This window comes from Bidens hawaiensis, unplaced genomic scaffold (genome assembly GCF_021521415.1).
Source record: "Bidens hawaiensis isolate Kalapana, Puna unplaced genomic scaffold, B.hawaiensis_p1.1 tig00003698_1, whole genome shotgun sequence".
Classification (NCBI taxonomy): domain Eukaryota; kingdom Viridiplantae; phylum Streptophyta; class Magnoliopsida; order Asterales; family Asteraceae; genus Bidens; species Bidens hawaiensis.
This window is the reverse complement of record NW_027491212.1, coordinates 861,231-881,769: the sequence shown is the minus strand read 5'-3', so window position 1 is coordinate 881,769 and position 20,539 is coordinate 861,231. Positions and strand designations below refer to the sequence as shown.

General features: G+C 35.4%; 1 protein-coding gene across 1 annotated transcript; it reads right to left on the bottom strand.

Annotated features, from left to right (window-relative positions):
- Window positions 1–12,771: 12,771 nt before the first annotated feature.
- LOC143624148 (putative carboxylesterase 18) lies at window positions 12,772–14,488 on the bottom strand. The gene is made up of 3 exons (XM_077094874.1): window positions 13,872–14,488; window positions 13,355–13,774; window positions 12,772–12,953 (listed from the first exon to the last, which is right to left on the bottom strand). Exons 1-3 carry the CDS (start codon window positions 14,460–14,462, stop codon window positions 12,948–12,950), a joined length of 1,017 nt encoding a protein of 338 aa, XP_076950989.1. The 5' UTR covers window positions 14,463–14,488; the 3' UTR covers window positions 12,772–12,947.
- Between the last annotated feature and the right edge of the window lie 6,051 nt (window positions 14,489–20,539).

The following is a 20,539-nucleotide window of genomic DNA, read 5'->3' as shown; positions in this document are numbered from 1 at the left end:
TTATTTATGTTTGTTCATTAAAATTATTATTTAATATTTTTGTTAATGAATTTTCTAACGATAACTTCAAATCTTTATTTTCTAACGATAACTTCAAATCTGTCTAACGATAACTTTAAAATTATTATATGTTCGTCCGGTGCCAACGATAACTTCAAATCTTTATTTATGTTTGTTTATTTATGTTTGTTCATTAAACGAAGAAGGTGGAGAAACATGCTAAAGCCTGCGAAGAGAACCAACATGTTTTTGTCTCTCTGGCTTTTGATACCTTTGGCTCCTTGGCACCGGAAGCTATCCGTTTCCTAACCAGGGTCCAACGGGTTGTGCATAGCAATGTGTCGACTCCAAAAGGGCACGGGTATGTCTTTAGCAGGTTAGGGTTTGCTATTCAGAAAGGGGTGGCGGCGCAGCTTGTTGCTAGAGGTGCACAAACCGGTTTTTTTAAAAAAACCGGTTCGGTTATTAACCGGACCGGTTTTTTTTGGCCCGGAAAAAAACCGGTTCGGTTAATAACCGGATCGGTTAATAACCGGTTTTTTGCTGTCAAAACCCTAACCGGTCTAACCGGTTAGGACCGGTTTAGAAACCGGTTAGAACCGGTTAATAAACCGGTTTTTTTTATTAACCGGTTTTTTTTTTTTTTTTTTATAAATTTCGCGGTTTCAAATACGAATATTTTTTTTTTATATTTTGTACTTAATGAAGACCATTATTTTTTCACAGTATAAACAAACCGGTAACTACAAGGCAAAACGGTAACTACAAGGCAAAACGGACTGACCGAAGCCATTCTTTGCTTTCGTTGTTAGGGTTCTTTGCTTGGAAGATGAGTATGAGTGTGTGTTGGTGAATGTGTTTTCAACAAACAAAAGATTAAAAACACATAACTTTCATTTATAGTTTTTACATTAAAAATACAAACATTAAATCGTTATCGCATATTCGTAACTCAAAAATACAAACATTAAATCATTAACACTGAAGAAATCTCTGCCAAGAACTGTTGTTCATGATTTAACTCAAAAATACAAACATTAAATCGTGAACTAGCAGATGCTCCTGTTGTTCCCAATTGCAGTTTGTTCATGATTTGCCTCCATCTTTGCTGTTTCTTTAACTAAATTAGAAAAATCCAAATCAACAAGTAAATAAGAGCACATATTAGGAAAAAGAATGCTTAGACACGATTACATGAACAACTTGTTGTTTCTTACTCATGATTTGCCTCCATGTTTGCTGTTTCTTTAACTAATTTTCTTCGCTACCCGATCCCGAGCTATTTCTTAGGTAATCGTCGTACGCGGCTTCTTCATCGGTCATTGGTTGAGTGTGTCCTTCATTGACCTCGTCTTCATACAAGCCCGCTTCATACTCCATTTCCCCCTCGAGTGAGCGTTGATGTTGTGCCCTATCTAAAGAGTCCAAGTAATCCTTGTAGCAAATCGACATCTCTATAGCTGGTGCAGTGAGTCGAGTCCTCCTAATCGATATAACCCTGCCAGAAACAGAAAAAGCAGACTCCGAAGCTACCGTGGAAGCTTGGACCGTTAGTAAATCTTTGGCCATGGCGGCGAGGATCGGAAACTCATCCTCCTTACCTCTCCACCAAGCCAGCAAATCAAGACTTCTAAATTCATCCGGAGTCATGTGTTTCACAAAGTTGGTACCACCATACCTTCCAAGTTCACTGCTTGGGGTGTTTACCTTTTGACGTTTACCGGCGTCTTCCCAAATCATGTAGTACATCCCCATTTCAAGGTCGGTTTGGGATTGGGATTGGGCAACAGCTCTTAACGAGTCATGAATTTGGGAAGACGACCCGTATTTTGTAAGGTAGACATCATACATGTTTGACAAGGTGGTGTTGAAAGCATTCTTTAAAGTTTGGCTATAATAGGGGTTTTGATCGTCGTTTAACCCTAGCTCATCACAAATTTTTTCTATTAAAGCTTCAACACCACCAACATTGATGCAAGGGTTTAACGCAGCAGCACATGTCAAAACAGCGGGTAGTTCTTGAAAATATTTTCTAAATTTTTCTTTCATTTTTACACCCATATCAAAATAAGGTGCACCCCTACAATGAAGTTCACTCAACTTTGTGCACATGACAGCAATTTTTGGTAAAGCAACGGGGCTTGTTGGATAGTAAACCCCGGATAAACTAGTTGTGCAAGATTTAAAAATTTGAAGGACCTCCGTAACGATCTCAATCAATAACCAGTTTCTAGGATCGTACGGTGCACATTTACCCCTACTTGACAAAATTTGATGAAACGCAATTAATGATTCTTTTTGTTGGATGGCTTTCTCAAACATATTACAAGTCGAGTTCCATCTTGTTGGACAATCCCAATTTGGCCCCAACCATTGACAATTAGCTTCTACACAAAATTTTTTGTATCTTGAAAATGTTTTATTGTTGCTAAAAACATCTCGTAACATTCTTTTAAAATTGTTTCTTTGCGTTTCGATCACGGTTAACCCATCTTGCACGGCCAAGTTGATAATATGTGCAATGCATCGGCTATGAAAAAACGCTCCATCACAAATAGGTTTATACTTTAATTTTAAATGGCCAACCGCGGCCGTATTGTTGGACGCGTTATCAAACGAAATTGAAAAGATTTTATGTTCAATCTTGTATTGTCGAATGACTTTATCCAAGATTTGAAAAATATTTCTACCCGTGTGCGGGTAATCAAACAATTGAAACGCAACGGTTTGTTTCATCATTTGCCACGACTCGGGGTCAACCCAATGAGCCGTCACACAAATGTATGAGTCGGGCGAACCATGAGGTACCGACCACACATCCGTTGTTAAGTTTACACCAGTTTGTAAGTTTGAAAAGTATGAAATTAGTTCGGATTTAGCGTTTTTCCATGCTTTAAGACAATCTCTTCTAAGGGTCGAACGACTTACGTGTTGGTAGCGTGGTTGAACATAGTTTTGCATCATCTCCGTGAATTGAGGGTTGTCGAAGTGGTTGAAAGGAAGTGTTTGTTGAATCACAAAGTTTGAAAACTGTTGACGTACCGCTTCAACGTCGTACGTAAACACCGCTCCTTGATTCGTCATCTCCGGCTGCGAACTACTTCCCGATTCGTCCTTCAAGGTCTTGCAAAAGGGCCTTTGTACATGTGCTTTTAAAGTGGAGTTTGCATCTTTGCCATAAAACTTCAAACAATGTTTGCATCGAGCTTTTTGGCTACCGTTAGACACTTCGCATAGGTCGAAATGTTGCCAAACATCATGGTTTCGTTTCGTGGGGATGACCCGAACGACCGTTTCTCCCGTGTTCGAGGCACCCATGTTGACGGATGAAGCAGCACTTTGGGAGGCCATGATAATCGACTACGAAATAAGAGTGGTATACTCGAGTATGAAATAAACGACTACGAAATAAGAGCGTATGGAGTGGTAGTGTGGTATAATTGAGCGTGAGATAACAAAATAATCGCGTATGAAATAAACGTTTAGAGCGTTTGGAGTTGTATAATCGAGTGTGATCTAACCAATACCCAACCTAAACTATATATAGATGTTTGTGGGGGTAAAATGGTAAAAAAAAAAAAACGGTCTAAAAACAAAAAAAACGGGCATATAGCCGTTACAACGTTCAAAAACCGGTTTTAACCGGTTAACCGGTTATGGAGAAACCGGTTAACCGGTTTTTCCACAACGGTCAAAAACCGGTTTTTTTATAAACCGGTTAACCGGTTTTTCCATAACCGGTTAACAAAAAAAACCGGTTTTTCCATTAACCGGTTCGTTAACCGGTTTTGGATCTAAAACTTGTAACCGAAATACGACCCGGCGGTTTGTAAACCGGTCAAACCGGTTTTTAAAAAACCGGTTTTCGTAAAAACCGGTTTCCGGTTTAAACCGATAAACCGGTTGGGGAACCGGTTTTTTTGGCCATCTCTACTTGTTGCCCGCGTACCTGCTGCTATGTTGATGTAATATCTATTTTTCATATAATGCCATCATCAACAATTCTTTCATATGTATATAATTATATTGTTTTATGTGTGAAAAAAAAATCTTATTATATAGATTTTACAAAATTATTAACTATAAAGAAATTAATATACACATGCTGCCATAAAAAGGTCAGCCCACTTGCGGAGGCTGATTCGAGGTCTTAACCAATTTTATTTTTACGTGGTTCTTGGCCAGAAGTTAGTAAACATCATAATGGATTGCTGGTAATTTTTATAGATTTTTCTGAAATGTTTTGATGTGTTGTTGCGCTTGATTCGTCCATGAAATAATTATTGACAGCAATCAGGTCAGCCACTCGCAGAGGCTGTTTGAAGGTCTTAACCATTTTATTTTTACATGAATTTTTGTGAGAACCTTGCTAACATCATAATATACTTTTGATAATTTTTATAGATTTTTCTGAAATGTTTTTATGTGTTTTTGCGCTTGATTCGTCCATAAAATAATTATCGATAGCAATCAGGTCAGCCACTCGCAGAGGCTGTTTGAAGGTCTTAACCATTTTATTTTTACATGATTTTTGATCAGAAGTTAGTTAACACCATAATGGGTCGTTAGTAAAATTTATAGATATTTAATGATTTGTTTGATGTGTTTACAATGGTGTTTTATTAATAAGAATATTTGTTAACAACACTGTTGTAACGACATACGCCTGTTCAGATTTTTCGGCTGGTTTTGTCTTGCCGTATTTTGATTTAATTTTCATATACATGCATTTATACTAGGATTCTTATATGATGAATACTAACTTGTGGGTTTTTTTTTGCCATAGGTAATGTTCTTGATGATCAAGCGCTCGGGATGATATACGGACACACACATCACGAAGATTATTTAAATGATTTGCAAGTGGTGCTAAATATTGATATGTTACCATTTTCTTTTACAGTAGATACTTGTGTTTTTATACAAAATGTATTATAGTAGTTAGTGGATTTAACCAAGTTATGATTGTTTAAACAAAAGAAAATTTTTGGGACCAAATTTCCGCGTGATTTGAAATAACGTTGAGACATTTGAACTTATCTTTGTCTTTTCAAAGTTTAGAGTGTTACAAGTTGGTATTAGATCTATGGTTTAAGGGATCAAGTGTTGTTGATAATGCTTGGACTTAAACCTTGTGCTCTTGATGTGAGATGTGTGTTCCGTCCGAGGCTTGATCAAGAAACATAAGATTAGTAGACACTTTCAATTATAATAGATTGATGTTTCTTAATGTTTCTAAACAAGTTGTGTTGTAGTAAATTACCAAGCTGCTGGATTCATATATCAATGAGGTGTATTATTCTGGATTTCATGTATGAGACTTGATTCAAGAAGATAAGGTATGCAATTAATTTAATAGTTTCACTAGTGGTATAATGTTGATGATTTTCTAGCATGTGATTAACGTGTGGTAAAATTATATGTGAACTTAAGTTTGTTTTCTTAGTATATGATGTGGTAATCGTGGGAATACATTGTTTATAGTGTGTGGACTATAGCATTTGGCCAGTGTGGTAGCACATATATGGTACTAATGTAACTAATGTGTTCCTAGGATTATCATTGCTATATCTGAGGTAACGAAGAATATGTGAATATGGTAGGATTAAATGTAGAAGCCTTTTACACCAAAGGTGAATAAATTAAAGATTTGCGTTGAAGGTTAAGTGCTCGATAACTCAATTCATAAGCATAGGTTAACTGCGGATTTGATACTGATTACGATTTACAAAAATGTACATGTGGGTTAAACATGTTTGATTTAAATTTCTGAGTTGACTAAGATACTTATATGATTAAATATTAAAATAAAACATAACAAAGTTTTGATTAAATAGTCTCTTTTAAGACCAAGGGCCAAAAAATTTGAAGTGACTAAGGATTTTTAACATGAATCAAATTGTTGCATGTGACTTATTGTAAACATGAGTCACGAGGATTTATGAGTAATCATGTGGATTATTGGATATTCACTAGTTGGTGAGATTGTAGTCGCAAGATGTTTTGTGATAAAGGATTTAAATATATATATATATATATATATAAGGATTGAATATGGATTTCTAATAAAGAACTTCAGTTGTATGAGATTAAAAGATTTATGAATCTTAAGTGAACCCTTTTAGGCTCCCTATGTGATTTAAATCCATCATATCACTTATAACATGTATGTATACACCATGTATGCTTATTTGACTTCGAATTTTGAAGTGATTGATTGTGTGTATAAAATTGGCATGCGTGAAAAGATAAAAGATTAATAGATATTTATTGATACGATTAAGATTTACCAAACATGATTTATATTGAAGTGTATTGGAAATCTTAATGAAGGCAGTGTGTTACAAGATAAATGCGTATGATTTGCAAGAAATAATGTGTATTTTGGTTATATCCATGAGATTTGAAACTGATTTATAGCGTTTTTTTTAATGTGTGTGTATATATGACATACACAAAAGCATGAGGCAAGATTTTAAGATATCGATTTATATGAACAAGATTTAGTGAACGCAAATTTCATTAAATCTGATTTGAAGTTAAGTTGAGATGATAAGACGAAAGTTGAACGTTTATGAGATTATGAGTGTGCTTTTAAATTCAATCTATGAGAATATCGTCTTATTTATTTGTTTACTTAAGTGATTATAAGATGATTATGAAGATAAATGTAGTATGAGGATTTACACACCATAGGGGGCATGCTTTTGTTGAAGTCGTGTGGAATAGGGATCCTTATTTGTTGGAGTATATGTGTTGGTAAGTTAGTTATGGCAGTTATTTTTATAGGATTATGATACGAGTGAGCTTGTTAAGTGAATACAAGATTTATGTGACGTATCATAAAGATCATAAATGACACAAAGTTGTAGGTGAACCCCAAAAGTGAAATATTAAACTCTTGTTAAGGAGGATGATACTAAATGATTAAACCACTTGTTAAAGTCAAGTATTGTAAATGACTAAACCGCTTGATAAAGTGGAGGATTCTAAATGATTAATCTACTTGCAAAAGTGGAGGATTCTAAATGATTAATCTACTTGCAAAAGTGGGGGATTCTAAACGATTAAATCACTTGTTTAAGTGAAGGATTCCAAATGGTATTAACCACTTATAAATGTAGATGATTCTAAACGATAAAATTACTTGTAAAAGTTGATGATTTTATACCATACATTTTATTAAGTGGCAAGGGTGAATAGGCATGTTCAAAACGGTTTGGGACTAGGAACCGGAACCGGTTCCTAACCGGTTCCTATATTCAAAACCCCCTTTTAAACCGGTTCCAGGCTCGAACCGGTTAGGGAACCGAACCGGTTCTCCCACCCTCGGACCCCTAACCTATCTAACCGGTTCTTACCGGTTCCTAACCCGGTTCCTGTACCGTAACCGGTTCCAACCGGTTACAGTGTAAATTTTTTTTTTTTTCGTTTTTCGTTTGCGATTTGGATTCTAAACTACGATTCGTATTTGTATAACATGAAAAATAAAAAAAACAATTAACATAAAAATAAACAATTAACTGATGAAGAAAAGACAACTACTGAAGATGTTTGCCACTGAAGACAACTACTGAAGGTTGCCACTGAAAGTTGTGACTTCTTCCTCGGAATTACTTGTAGAAATGCCTTCTTGTTCGTCGTGCACTCGAACATCAAGTGGTGTTTCATCTTCGAGAGTGGTTACGTGTTGAATACGATCGATTGAGTCCAAGTGATCCTTTAAGCAAATGCACATCTCCACCGACTCCGAATTTAGTCTTGTTCTTCTCACCGATATTACCCTGCCACTAAGAGAAAAAGCGGATTCCGAAGCTACCGTAGAAGCTTGGACGGTTAGTAAATCACGGGCCATGGTGGCAAGAATCGGAAACTCGGTTTCCTTTACCTTCCACCAAGCCAAAACATTAAAAGTGCCATATTCCTCTTCGGATAAACCGGTAGAGTAATCATTTGCACTATACCTTCCTAGTTCGCTTGAAGGGGTGTTACCCCTTTGTTTTTTAGCCGTTACGTTGCGAACGGTGTTCATAAGACTAATCATGGGATCTCGTACTCTAGTAGCACTTGAACTTGATAAAGACCCCCCGGCATAGGCATGTGTATGTTTGACCCATATTTATTTAAATAAAAGTCATACATAAATTTAAAATTCAAGTTAAAATCATTTTTTGCCTCTGTTGAAAAGTTTGGGTCAACTTCATGCATATCTAAGGCTGAAAAAATTTCGTCTATCACACATTCAACCCCCGTAACATTTAACATTGGGTTTAAAGCGGCGGCGCAAGTAAAAACCGGTGGCAATTCAAGAAAGTATTTTTTTAATTTAAACTTCATTGGTAATATGATGTTTGAAAACATTGGACTTTTATTTTCAAATTCTTTAAGATTGTTAACGATTAAAAATAACTCCGAAAAAACCAAGGGACTTGTCGGATAATACGTTCCCGATAGTTTCGTAGTTGATGTTTTAAAAACTTCAAGAAAAGTCGATAAGTCATTGATAATTTCCCATTTCTCATTTGAAAAGGGGATTGCCAAATCATTCTCGGCAAGACTAGAATGAAACATTTGTAAAGTTTCTCTTTGTTTCAAAGCACTTTGAAACATTATGCAAGTGGAATTCCATCGATGAGGTACATCCCAATTAGCTCCCAAAGCTTTTCTTCCCGTATCTTTACAAAATTTTCTATATTCCATTTGTCTTTTTTTACTTTTCTGAAAAACTTCATGTATCATTAGTCTAAAATCGTTTATAACCGATGTAACCTCATCCGAAGCAAGTCCGTCTTGCACGATTAAATTAATGATATGTGCAACACACCTTTAGTGAAAAAATACACCATTGCAAATCGGGTTATATTTTAATTTTAATTTATCAACCGCCGATGTATTATTCGACGCGTTATCAAATGCCATTGAAAATATTTTATTTTCTAGTTTATAAGTTTTTATAACATAATCTAAAATTTCAAACAAATTATCTCCCGTATGTGGATACTCAAAGAGTTCGAAAGCAATGGTGCTTTTCATCATTTCCCACGATGACGGGTCTACCCAATAAGCGGTGACACAAAGATAAGATTCGGGTAGACCATGTGGAGCCGACCAAACATCACTAGTTAAGTTTATTCCCGTATTTATATTTTCAAAATATGCAATTAGTACCTCTTTGGCCTTCTTCCACAATTTTAAACAATAACGTTTAAGAGTATGACGACTTACATGAGTGTATTGTGGTTGAAGCGTATCTCGAATAATGGCGGTTAAGCGAGGGTTGTCGAAGTGGCTAAACGGCAAAGCTTCTTGAATCACAAACTTCGCCATACGATCTTGAACTCGATCAATTTGGTATGTAAATATTCCGCCTTCACTATCCATTTGCGTTTGTTGCGAATCGACGTTCTTTTTCAACGCCTTGCAATACGGTTTTTCGATGTATTTCTTCAAATTTGAATTCGAAAGTGGGTTTAAATAAATCCCACAAAACTTGCACCGAGCCTTCAATGAATGGTCACTCAATTCAACCAAATCCCAATTGCACCAAATCTCTTGATTACGATTATGAGGTACAATACGAACGAAACTTGGTTCGGCGTTGGAACCTTGACCAACCGATGATTGTGAGGCAGCCATAACAACAAATATGAATATAGAAGAAGAGAAAACAAGAGATTAGAGAACTCAAAACGTTGTAATAGCGTTTTTTTGTATTTTTTTGCGTTCGGGTTTGCGTTTTGAGTGTTGTGATGAACCCATGACACCAAATACCTATTTATACTAGTAGTGGGGTGCTTGGGGGAGCCAAAAAACGGCTATTTTTGACCCCAACGGTCAAAAAACGGCCAAAAAAAACGATTTCCAACGGCTATATTCGATCCAACGGCTAGAACCGGTTAGGAACCGGTTCCGGATGGTTCGGTTCCAGAACCGGTTCCAGTTCGGTTCCGGTTCCTACCCGCCCCCACTAAGAAATGCAAGAACCGGTCACGGATCATCGGGTTGAATCAGATAGGGTCCGGTTCCTACAAAAAACGGGTAGGAACCGGTTCGGGTCCGGTTCGGGTCCACCGGTTCGGTTCCAGGAACCGGTTTCGTTGAACGTCTCTAAGGGTGAATACATAACTCATAGGAATATTGTAAGACATTATTTACGAGTTGTTTTGAAAGATCATATGTTACATCGAATTTGATAAATGACATAGGATTTCTATGCAAAAAAAAAATGATTTAATGAAAATAGTAAGATTTAAATGTGATTCGTGATGTTAGTTACAAGGAGTGCACAAGCAAGAAAAGACCCACGGATATTATATATATAAATATATATTATCACTGGATCTTAAGGTTTTGAGTCGTTCCGTTGCCCATAAAGATTTCTTACATGTATGATAAGATTATATTAGAATGCTTGATCATATGATTAGGATTTTATGACTAGATTTTCACTTAGATTTGTAGTAAAAAGCATTAAAACCACAGGCCGTGCGATTAACTCGATTGGAAGGAAACATAAGATTCATGATTGTGTTGATAGGAGTAAAAATTTTCTTGTAACCTAAGCTATGAACCAGTGAGAAAGATTTGCTATTTACTTGTTATAATAAAATGTTAAAAGGTTTATTGTTGATTCAATATGGATTGGTATCAAAAAAACAAGTTGCTTTTGAGTGATGTCAAAGTATTGCTTATGATTCATAATTGATTGGTTTTAATAATTTTTAGTTGATTCGTTTGATTTGATGGCAATGATTCGTACTTGATTTATTTTGAAATCTCTAAGTCATTATATGATGTTGTGAACAGTGGATATTACATGATGGGAATAAATTAGCCCAAATGGTGTCAAAAGTTTGATTCATGACATGTTTCAGTTAGAGCCATGATTATACAGTATTTGGAACTTAGATTAATGACTAACTTAAGATGATTATTGATTACAACGTTTTAGAAATAAGATTTTAGAGAATAAAGTGACTCACAGATTTATTAGGATTTGGACTACTCGATTAAAGTTGATTATGTAAATGATTCAAAGCTTTGTATGTCTGGAATGTTTTGTGTTGTTTTGGATATTGTTTTTAATTTTTTTTATATGTATATGTTGGATTTGACATCATGAGGCTTAATATACACTTATGCATTCTTATAACTTAAAAGCATTTAGATTCCAAAGGAATACGTTTGTAAACCTCTTAGGGATAAAGTGAACACATAATTACTTAATGGATAAAGTGAACACATAATTACTTAATGGATAAAGTGAACAAAAAAGTGTCATTAGGGCTAAAGGTTTGTAGTGACACAAACAAATAACTCCACTAAAGGTTAAAGTTTAATGGCCGGTAAAAGAGTGTCACTAACTCCAAAACTGTGTGGCAACACAAAATAAGCGCCACTAAAAATCTAAAGGTTTCTTGTGGCGAAAGAAAAAAGTGCCACTGAAAGTACAAACGTTTGTAATGGCAGGAGAAAAAAAGTGCCACTAAAAGCCTAATTTTTTTAATGGCAGACGAATAAAGGCGCCACTAAAAGCCTAAAAGTTTTGTAGTGGCACAAGAAAAAAGTGTCACTAAAAGGCTTTAGTGGTAGCGCTTCTAGTGACATTTTTTTTGTGTGCCACTCATTCCAAAAAGGTTCTCTAGTGACACTTCTTTGGTTTCTTATGACACTTTTTGTGTGCCACTAAATGGCTTTATATTTGTAGTGGATCCTCAATGGCTGAGGATTTTTCCTGGCCATTAGGATTAGCTATGGTGGATTCTGATTTATGAAACCACTATCCAGTTGTGAGACGTTTTTTTTTCAATAGTAGTAGTGGTTAGCTCAATCACATCATTCAAGGTATCAAATGTTCCTTGAACGTTATCTTCCTCTTGTTCTGAGAGGATGGTAGTTTCCACTAGTAAATTGGTCAATTGTTACGGTATTTACATAAACCAAGAACAACAAAAATGTTTTTAAATTTAAGAATAAATAATCGTAATTGAGAATGGCCAGCATGGGAAACAGCAAGCAACAAAAGATTTCCAACAATGAACCTTTTGGTGAGATTTGAATATCGTTTGAATATATGTTAGAAACGAATGACTAGCCGTATATAGGATTTTAGGAACATTTATAAAATCTCCCATCGTTTGAAAGAGGCCATGAAATCAAATATAAAAACCAAGGAATTGAAGCTTCACCAGATTGCATCTAATCAAACAAATAAATCTGATCAAGGTGTTAGCCGAAATTGATGTAAAGCTCAACACTAAATGTAAGAGATGATGATAGTGCAAGATAATAGTATGAAAATCACCAAAGAAGGTTTAACATATATATCCCATCATGATGATGATGAAGCTCTCAAGTCTTATATATTTCACATCTAATTACTTCATCTAACACGTCGAGTATGCATGTGTATACAAAAGTTTTTGTTTCAAATTAACTTCACCAACTACAAAAAATAAATTAAGTTATTATCTTAGTATTTTTAAATATTAATATTTTTCCCATATGTTTTGTATAATTTTTAACATTTAAAGTTAAACCAACGATATGAATTATGGTGGTAATAAGGTTTAGTAATATATAAATCAAATAACCAAACACATGGACAAAAATACTAATTTGCTTTTCAAGTTAAATAAATTGCACGTGCCTCACTTTAGTTTCAAGATGTTGCCAGGAAATTTAGTTTCTTTTTTGTATTTTCTTTTTTAAATCTTGCGGATTTTAATGTGCTTATTACATAATAATAAATTATACTGAAAGAATAGAAGACTAAATATGATTATATGATTTCGTTATAATTACAATTTATGATACATAAATAAAAGAAAAAAAAGAATTTTGAAAATAACACATGACGTTTAAACTGATGTTTAATAAGAATCAAACAAAATAGGCTACACAATTTCTAATATCCTTCTTATTGAACTAACTTCAATCTTGATCTTCTAAACCTGTAGCCAAATAACACATGCAATTAGCACCAAATAAATGTTTTAAAACAAATTTTATACACATAAATTAAAGTGTTTTTGCTATTGTCTACTTGATAGGTTTGTACTACATATTTATATTTTTTTTATCACAGGGAAAAAAACGAGTATAAAAAAAAACTAAGAGATTTATTCAGGTGATGGCATGCATTCATGAAAAATATGAAAGAATACATATATTATTAAACAGAAAAGGCAAATGATGAATTTATATATATACACACACATATTATTGGGAAATTTGTCGTAATAGTAAAATAAAAAACGGGTCTAACATATATTTTTTTCTTACACGAACAATCTCCAACACCCATGTCTGAAAATACATTTTTAAATTCATAGGAAAAAGTACGGGAGCGTACCTTATTTAAGACCGTGTGAACGAAGCCCTTCATGTTAAATATAAGTTGGTCGTATTCTGGCAACTCTGAAAAGAGATAGAAACCATGAAACGTATTTGGGTACTCCACCAAGTATGTTTCTTTCCCATTTTTCTTTAGCCAGTGGTGGTACCTTAGCTGCCAGTCTCGTAGAATATCAAACCCAGTAACAACAACCATGGTGGGTGGCAAATCAATTTCGGACATGTCAACAGCATTGGGTCCGCTAACATTGATGATAGGATGGTCGCGGTTGTAGGGTTCATCAAGCGGCATGAATGCGTTCCATAACCAATCTGTCCGCTTCAGTGACAGAATAGGCACCGACTCATCCAGCCGTATCTCAGAATCTGTCCGCTTCTCCCCACCAAAGAATGGTTGGATTGCCACCAGCCCAATTACCTTCAAAACATTATGTTAATTAATTAGTTGCATAATCATTTAAAAGGAACATCTAGGTAGTTATATATTAAGTCAGTGATGTATGTAGGGACCGTACCTGAAGTTGTTGAAAGTTTAGTTGGGAGGCTCTGTGAGCAACATGATGCGTCATGTTTCCGCCAGCGCTATCACCGGCGAGAAAGCAACGTGAAATATCTGCGTTCTGTGGTAACCATTTTGACCTGTTTTCTTTAATGTCAAGAAATTTCAACACATCAAGCCCGTATTCATGTTGCGTAGGGTGCCGATGCTCTGGTGCAAGGGGATAATCAACAGAAACAACTATGGCAGGCAAATCTCTTGCAAACCTCCCGCAGAGATCGTCGTACCTGGCGTTGGGGGAGAAGACAGCGTAACCTCCACCGTGAAAGAACACCATCACCGGAAGATCTTCTAAGGCGTACTGTATGGGGACATATACACGGAAGGAGACCTTGCGAATTGGATCCACCACCACATCATATGTCTTGACACCGTTGATGGGTTTGGATGACGGAGAGGTCCGCGGGTCTAACAGGTTGAGAAGACGGCGGTTAACTGTACCGTCTTTCCGGGCTAATTGGTTGACTATAATGTCGACGGCCCATAGTGAAATTCGTGTTTTCCAAGGCAATGACATAGATGTTGAAGTATTCGCTGCAACTTCCATTGAATGATGAGAAATAGAGAGAGGGAGATATTAACTGAATTCAGGGTGTGAGTAAACTGATCAAATTAAATCCATATATTTATAGTGCAAAATAAAGGAGCTTATGTCACACCAAATTTGATTATTCTCAGTCAGATAATGTTTGTTTAATTATAGCCATGCTTCACTTTAACCTGTTGACGTTGTTGTCTGATTATTCGGTTAGTCAAAAAAGTTTCATTATTCTTTGTCAAATAAAGCAACTATAATAAAATCATTTGTCCAAAGAAGGAACCTAAGAAGAAAAAGAAACGAAACTTCCCATCTTTGAATTTATAGGACCTAAACTTATTGACGAATCCATAATCTTTGTTACACGGACATAAAATTGTGTTACGTTATAAATTAATTAGTCGACTCAAGTAAAAATAAAATATTGATAAAATAATATGCAACATTTTCATCAACATTTTGAAAACGTATCTCAGAATTTATGAAACACTGTATATAATTTGGACATAAACATAAGCTAATAAACACACCAGCGTTGGTAAAACATCAGCGTTACGATGATAACACGTGAATTCGATTGGTATAGACACCGTAAGTAAAATTTGAGCGTTGAAATACAAAAAAAAAAAAAAAAATTTTTTTGTCAAATTATCATATAGAAAAAACAACATAAAAGAAACAACATGTTTAAAAAGATGTTTATATGGACTGCAAACCCATGTGACGGTAAAATCCAAGTTTTGTCGATCCTGGCCATTAAGGCGAAGGAGCTAGAAAAAGAAAAAAAAAATATTAAAAATTAAGGTATACCAATGGCCAATTGGGGGGAAGGGGCGTTGTCGGTAAAATAGCGCTTTGGGATAACCCGAGCGAGCATTTTCGGTTAAGTTAGTTCAGGTGGGGAGAGTCTTCTCAAATCCGATCGGTTTATGTCAGCTTCCATATGGTACCGGAACTCAAACAAAAAACTGTCGTTTTGTCAGCTTCCATTACGTTAATTGTGATAGCTATACTAAATGAAACAAAAATAAAAATAAAAATTTCCGGTGCTTCCTCTGGTCAGCGGGCTAAACCTTAGCGTTGAAACCCGAGCGTTGATAAAATCCGAGCATTACGATGGTGAGTCGACACGAATTCGGCCGTTATCGGTTCATTCTATAGAAACCGTTGGTAAAAGTTGAGCATTAAAACCTAAAAAATTAATTTTTCAAACTAACATACAATAAAACAAAATATTTAAAACAATGTTCATTTGGTCGGTAAACCTTGGTGGTCGAAAAATCCAAGCGTTGTCGGTCTCGGGCTTGAGCAGTAACTCGACACGTATACGTCGGTTTCGATTACGTTTGTTACGGTACTAGAGATAAAAATACGAAAAAAAATATACAACTTGAGGTGGTCCAATGGCCAATCGGGTCAATCGGGTCAATCGATAAACTTGTGCATTGGTAAAACCAAAGTCAAGATCATTTAGGCGGCAAGTCAACGCGAATTCAATTGGTTTCCGTCAACTTCGTTATTGTACCGAAACTACAAAAAAATAAAATAAAATTGACGTTTGATTGGTTTCAGTATATTCGTTGTGGTCACTGAACTAAATAAAACAAAATAAAATTCACGGATTACTACGTCACGAGGTGACCCAATTATAACGCACTTGTAGCACCAAAGTTCTTATTTATATCTATTAGTAGTTACTAATAGTAATTAGCGAGTGTTAACTTATAACAATATATGGTGCGTCGCAAACATTATTTTATTTAATCATAAAAGAATTTGGACTCATAAACTATTTGCAAGTTTAATGGAGAAAACACTAAAAGGAAGGAGAAAACACTAAAAGGAAGTAAGTGAAAGCAGTTTCATGAACTTTGGCTAAAAAACTAGAAACTATATATCAAGTTAAATTAATATACAACTCCGATCTTTATTCTATCTGTGATTCATCTTGTTCTCCTTGAAATCATGATAATCACAAACGCAATCACGCTTGTATAAAATTTGAATTAACAGAAAGAAAACTTGTATGCGATAACTACAAGTGATAGTTGTTCTTTACAAAAGAAGTTTGCAAACCTTATTTAAACTAGCTAGAAGGTTCATGAGGTTAGTTATCCTATGCATGACTTAGAACTTGCTACCATGGTGTTATTATGAAGTTATGGAGACATTATATGTATAATCTGCACGGACCATAAGAGCTTAAAGTACTTTTTTGAGCAGGACTTAAACATGAGACAGAGATTGCCTAGAATCGAATAAGAATTATAATTGTGAAATCATGTATTACCCAGGAATGCCAATGAGCTTGTTGGCGCATTGAGCCGGAAGGAAGGGCAATCGTTAGAAGGTCTTGCAAACTTGTTTAACACCGAGGACTTTCAATGGTTGTGGATGATACTTGAACACCAGGAGTTATTGCCTATGGTGGAGTCTGATTTATGAAACCACTGTACTGTTGTGAAATATTTCTTTTTCAATAGTAGTAGTGGTTGTTTCTGTCACATCATTCAAGGAATCAAATATACCTTGAACATTATATTCATCTTGTTCTGAGAGGGTAGTAGTTTCCACTAGTTCATTGGTCAATTGTTATTGTTATTCTCACATATTTGTTGAGAAATATCATTTTATTGGAACTCGGAACAAAGGACTGCTACGTGAACCAAGTTATAAAGGGTTGCTGTGGAAGTTAGAGAAATGCAATGTTTAGGAAAAAGATGTCCTGGAAAAAGACTTCCTAGGAGATAAACTTAGAGTTGGAATGTTAATCAGCCTATCCACTCTTTGATGTGAATCCCCATTTTGTATAGCAAGATATGTTTTTAAAGATACTTGTTGAGCCGGTGGGGTGGAGGTGTGACAAGTTTAGAGAAAGAAAAATAGGATGCGAATGGTCATTGGAAGGAGATGAAATTTCAAAATTCTTTAATGCTTTGTTGAAGAAAAAGAGAAAGCAAATAGCCAGGTCAAAATTTAAGTTAAAGAAGAATGGATTACAAATCCTACTCAAAGTCTGAAAGATGTGTTTCAAATGATTTCAAGTGGCGGAAGCAAGTAGTGCTTATAAACGATGAAATAAATAGCACTTCCATAAAAGCGTCTAAAGTCAATGCAGATTCAAAAATAGCATTAGTGAGATCAAGAAAGAGTGGGATTTAGTCCCTAAACATCATAGCAAAGTAAAATTCGAAGGAGAATCAACTTATTAAATGGAAGCATATTAGATGTAAAAATATGACGAAGTTACAAATATTGTTTAAGACTTACTTGACATGTGTAAAATGAAATGACTAGACAAAAAGGAATTTCACGGATGTCCTAAGCGTGAATACCATAGCTCCCATGATTCCTAAGTAGTGGTGATAAGTAGTCAACCAGATGTGGAGTAGGCGACCTGTGTTGTGTTGGTTACAGGCCCCACTCCACACACACTAACACAAATTTATGTATGTATGTAATTATGTATATGTGAATATGAAGATAGAGAAAGCTTGCAGAATTTCACTCTATATTTACTAATGAAGGGTTACAACTTTATTGAATAAACAAAGGCTTTATATAGCCATGCATGATAACAACGTGGGAACATGCAAAATAATAAAATACTACTTTTCCTAACAATCTGGTACAACTAAAAGACTAGTTCTTTTACTCAACGTGCATTACGCATATTCCAAATCCAACAAACTCGGTCAAACTCAATGTCCATTTTCCCTCATACGTAACTAACATGGATAACCCACTTTCCACTATCCAAACCATGAGCCATTGACTCGTATTCGTAACCAGTTAACAAACCGAATAACCCAACAACTTGCGGTGGAGGATCTACACGAGTAAAGTCATAGTAGATATACCCATGTGATAAAATAATCGCATTGGGATGGGCGGTTATAATTTGTGTAATCGATAAATGCTATTTACCTAAACCAAGAACCACAAAAATGTTTTAAATATAAGAATATATAATCGTAATTGAGAATGACCATTATAGGAAATAGCACGCAACAAAAGATTTCCAACAATGAACCTTTTGTCGAAATTTGTATATTGTTTGAAAATATTTTAGCAACGAAAGACTAGTGGTATATAAGATTTTAGAAACAATTTAGAAAACACCCACCGTTTGAAAGAAGTATTGAAACCAAACTATAAGGACCAAGGAATTGAAGCTCCACTAGATTGCATTTACATGAAGAAATGAAATATGATCAAGACTAATTGTTATAACTGTACTAAATGAAACAAAAAATAAAAATAAAAAAATTTCGGCGTGTTGCGGTGAGCAGCGGACAAAACCTCAGCGTTGATAGCCGGGCATTGGTAAAACCCGAGCTTTACGACGGTGAGTCGACGTGAATTCGGCCAATATCGGTTTCATTCGTTATGGTATAGAAACCATTGGTAAAATTTAGCGTTAAAACCTAAAATTTTAATTCGTCAAATTAACATATAAAAAGACTATCATATATAAAAACAAAATATTTATAACGATATTTATTGGGTCGGCAAACCTTGCAGGTGGTAAAATCCAAGCATTGTCGGTCTTGGGCTTGAGGCGGTAACTCGACACAAATACTGTCGGGTTCGATTATGTTCGTTACGGTAGTAGATATAAAAAAAAGAAAGTTTTTTTTAGGTACCAATGACCAATCGGGGAGCGAGATTGGGGTCGAAAACTCGCGCTTTGGTAAAGCCAAAGTCACAATCGTTGAGGCGGCGAGTCTACGCGAATTCAGTTGGTTTCGTCACCTTCATTATGGTACCGGAACTAAACAAAATAAAATAAGATTGACGTTTGGTAGGTTTTCATTACGTTCGTTGATGGTCGGGTAAAAGTCATGTATAATATGATATTATTTGTTTACTTTTAGTTTCAATAATAAGTGAACTTTGGTACTTCAAGCGTGTTTATGTGTTTCAGGATACTTGACGTTAAGGATGCTTATCGGGATGAATTACGGGCTTGGAACGAAGATATAGAAGACTCATGATGATTGGCACACTTTCCTATGCAAAATAATAGAAGAAAAATGAAGAGGATGTGTCAGACACCCTTAGCGCGACGCTAAGGGACCTTAGAGCTACTCTAAAGTCTCACATCAGGAAAGTAGACCTTAGCGTGGCGCTAAGGTCTCACCCCTGGACGTTAGCGCCGCGCTAAAGTCCTTTAGACGGGAAAATTAAACGTAACTTTAATATATTGAGTTTTGAGCCCCCATTCGAGATAACCTTCATTTTAGCAACCAAGTACAAGCCCTAGGACGATTTTCCCCCATCCCGAAGCCTCCGGCTCGTCTGTTCATCGCATGCTTTCGTCCTCTCATCAGATAAGTGAATCCTTTGTGATGTCAATGTCACGCTAAACCACTATATTCACTTTAGGCTAGGTTTTGTGTAAACTAACTTTGATCAAATTCTATGTTTTGAATGATTATAAACTTAATTTAATGTCTTTAATGTTTTTTATATTAGCATTGATTGTTTAAACAGTTTATGGTTTTGATTATCAAACTTTGCATCACTTTTCTGGCTGTGCTCATCACATGTAGGGTTACCTCTTATGTCATTGAACCAGTAATCCTTAGTCATTACTTAAAACTGGTTTTCATACCTTAACTGGTAATTGAGTAAGCCGGGGTTCAGTTGTGTCAACAATTCGGTTAGGTTATTGTTTGTCCTCCAACCCAACTGTTAGGTTTAGTAATTATCGCGCAATTAATTCCTATGAATCTGTGATAAGTCGGTCATCACATTACCTGAACCTGAAGTGAATAGTTTTCCCATAATTGTTTACAACCTTTAACTTATAATCGTGTGTTCATATAAATCAACTCTTTTATAAACCGCTTGACATCATTTGTCCACCGTAGTTAATTAATTAATAATTATGAACTTTACTTACACTTTCCATTGATTCCCTGCGGAGACGACCTTACTTACCCATACTAGTTATAGGTATTTAAGTCTTATAAATACCTGTTTTTGAATAGATCACGACATCTACATCAAAATGGCGCCGTTGCCGGGGACTCGAAGCGCAAAGTGCTAGTTTAACTTAGTTTTTAATTTTTGTTTTTAAT

Bases quoted from the DNA above. Each gene is read 5' to 3' on its own strand.
- LOC143624148 (XM_077094874.1), bottom strand. From the start codon at position 14,462: ATGGAAGTTGCAGCGAATACTTCAACATCTATGTCATTGCCTTGGAAA. The intron at 13,775-13,871 runs GTACGGTCCCTA...AATGTTTTGAAG, and splicing joins TAAACTTTCAACAACTTCAG to GTAATTGGGCTGGTGGCAAT.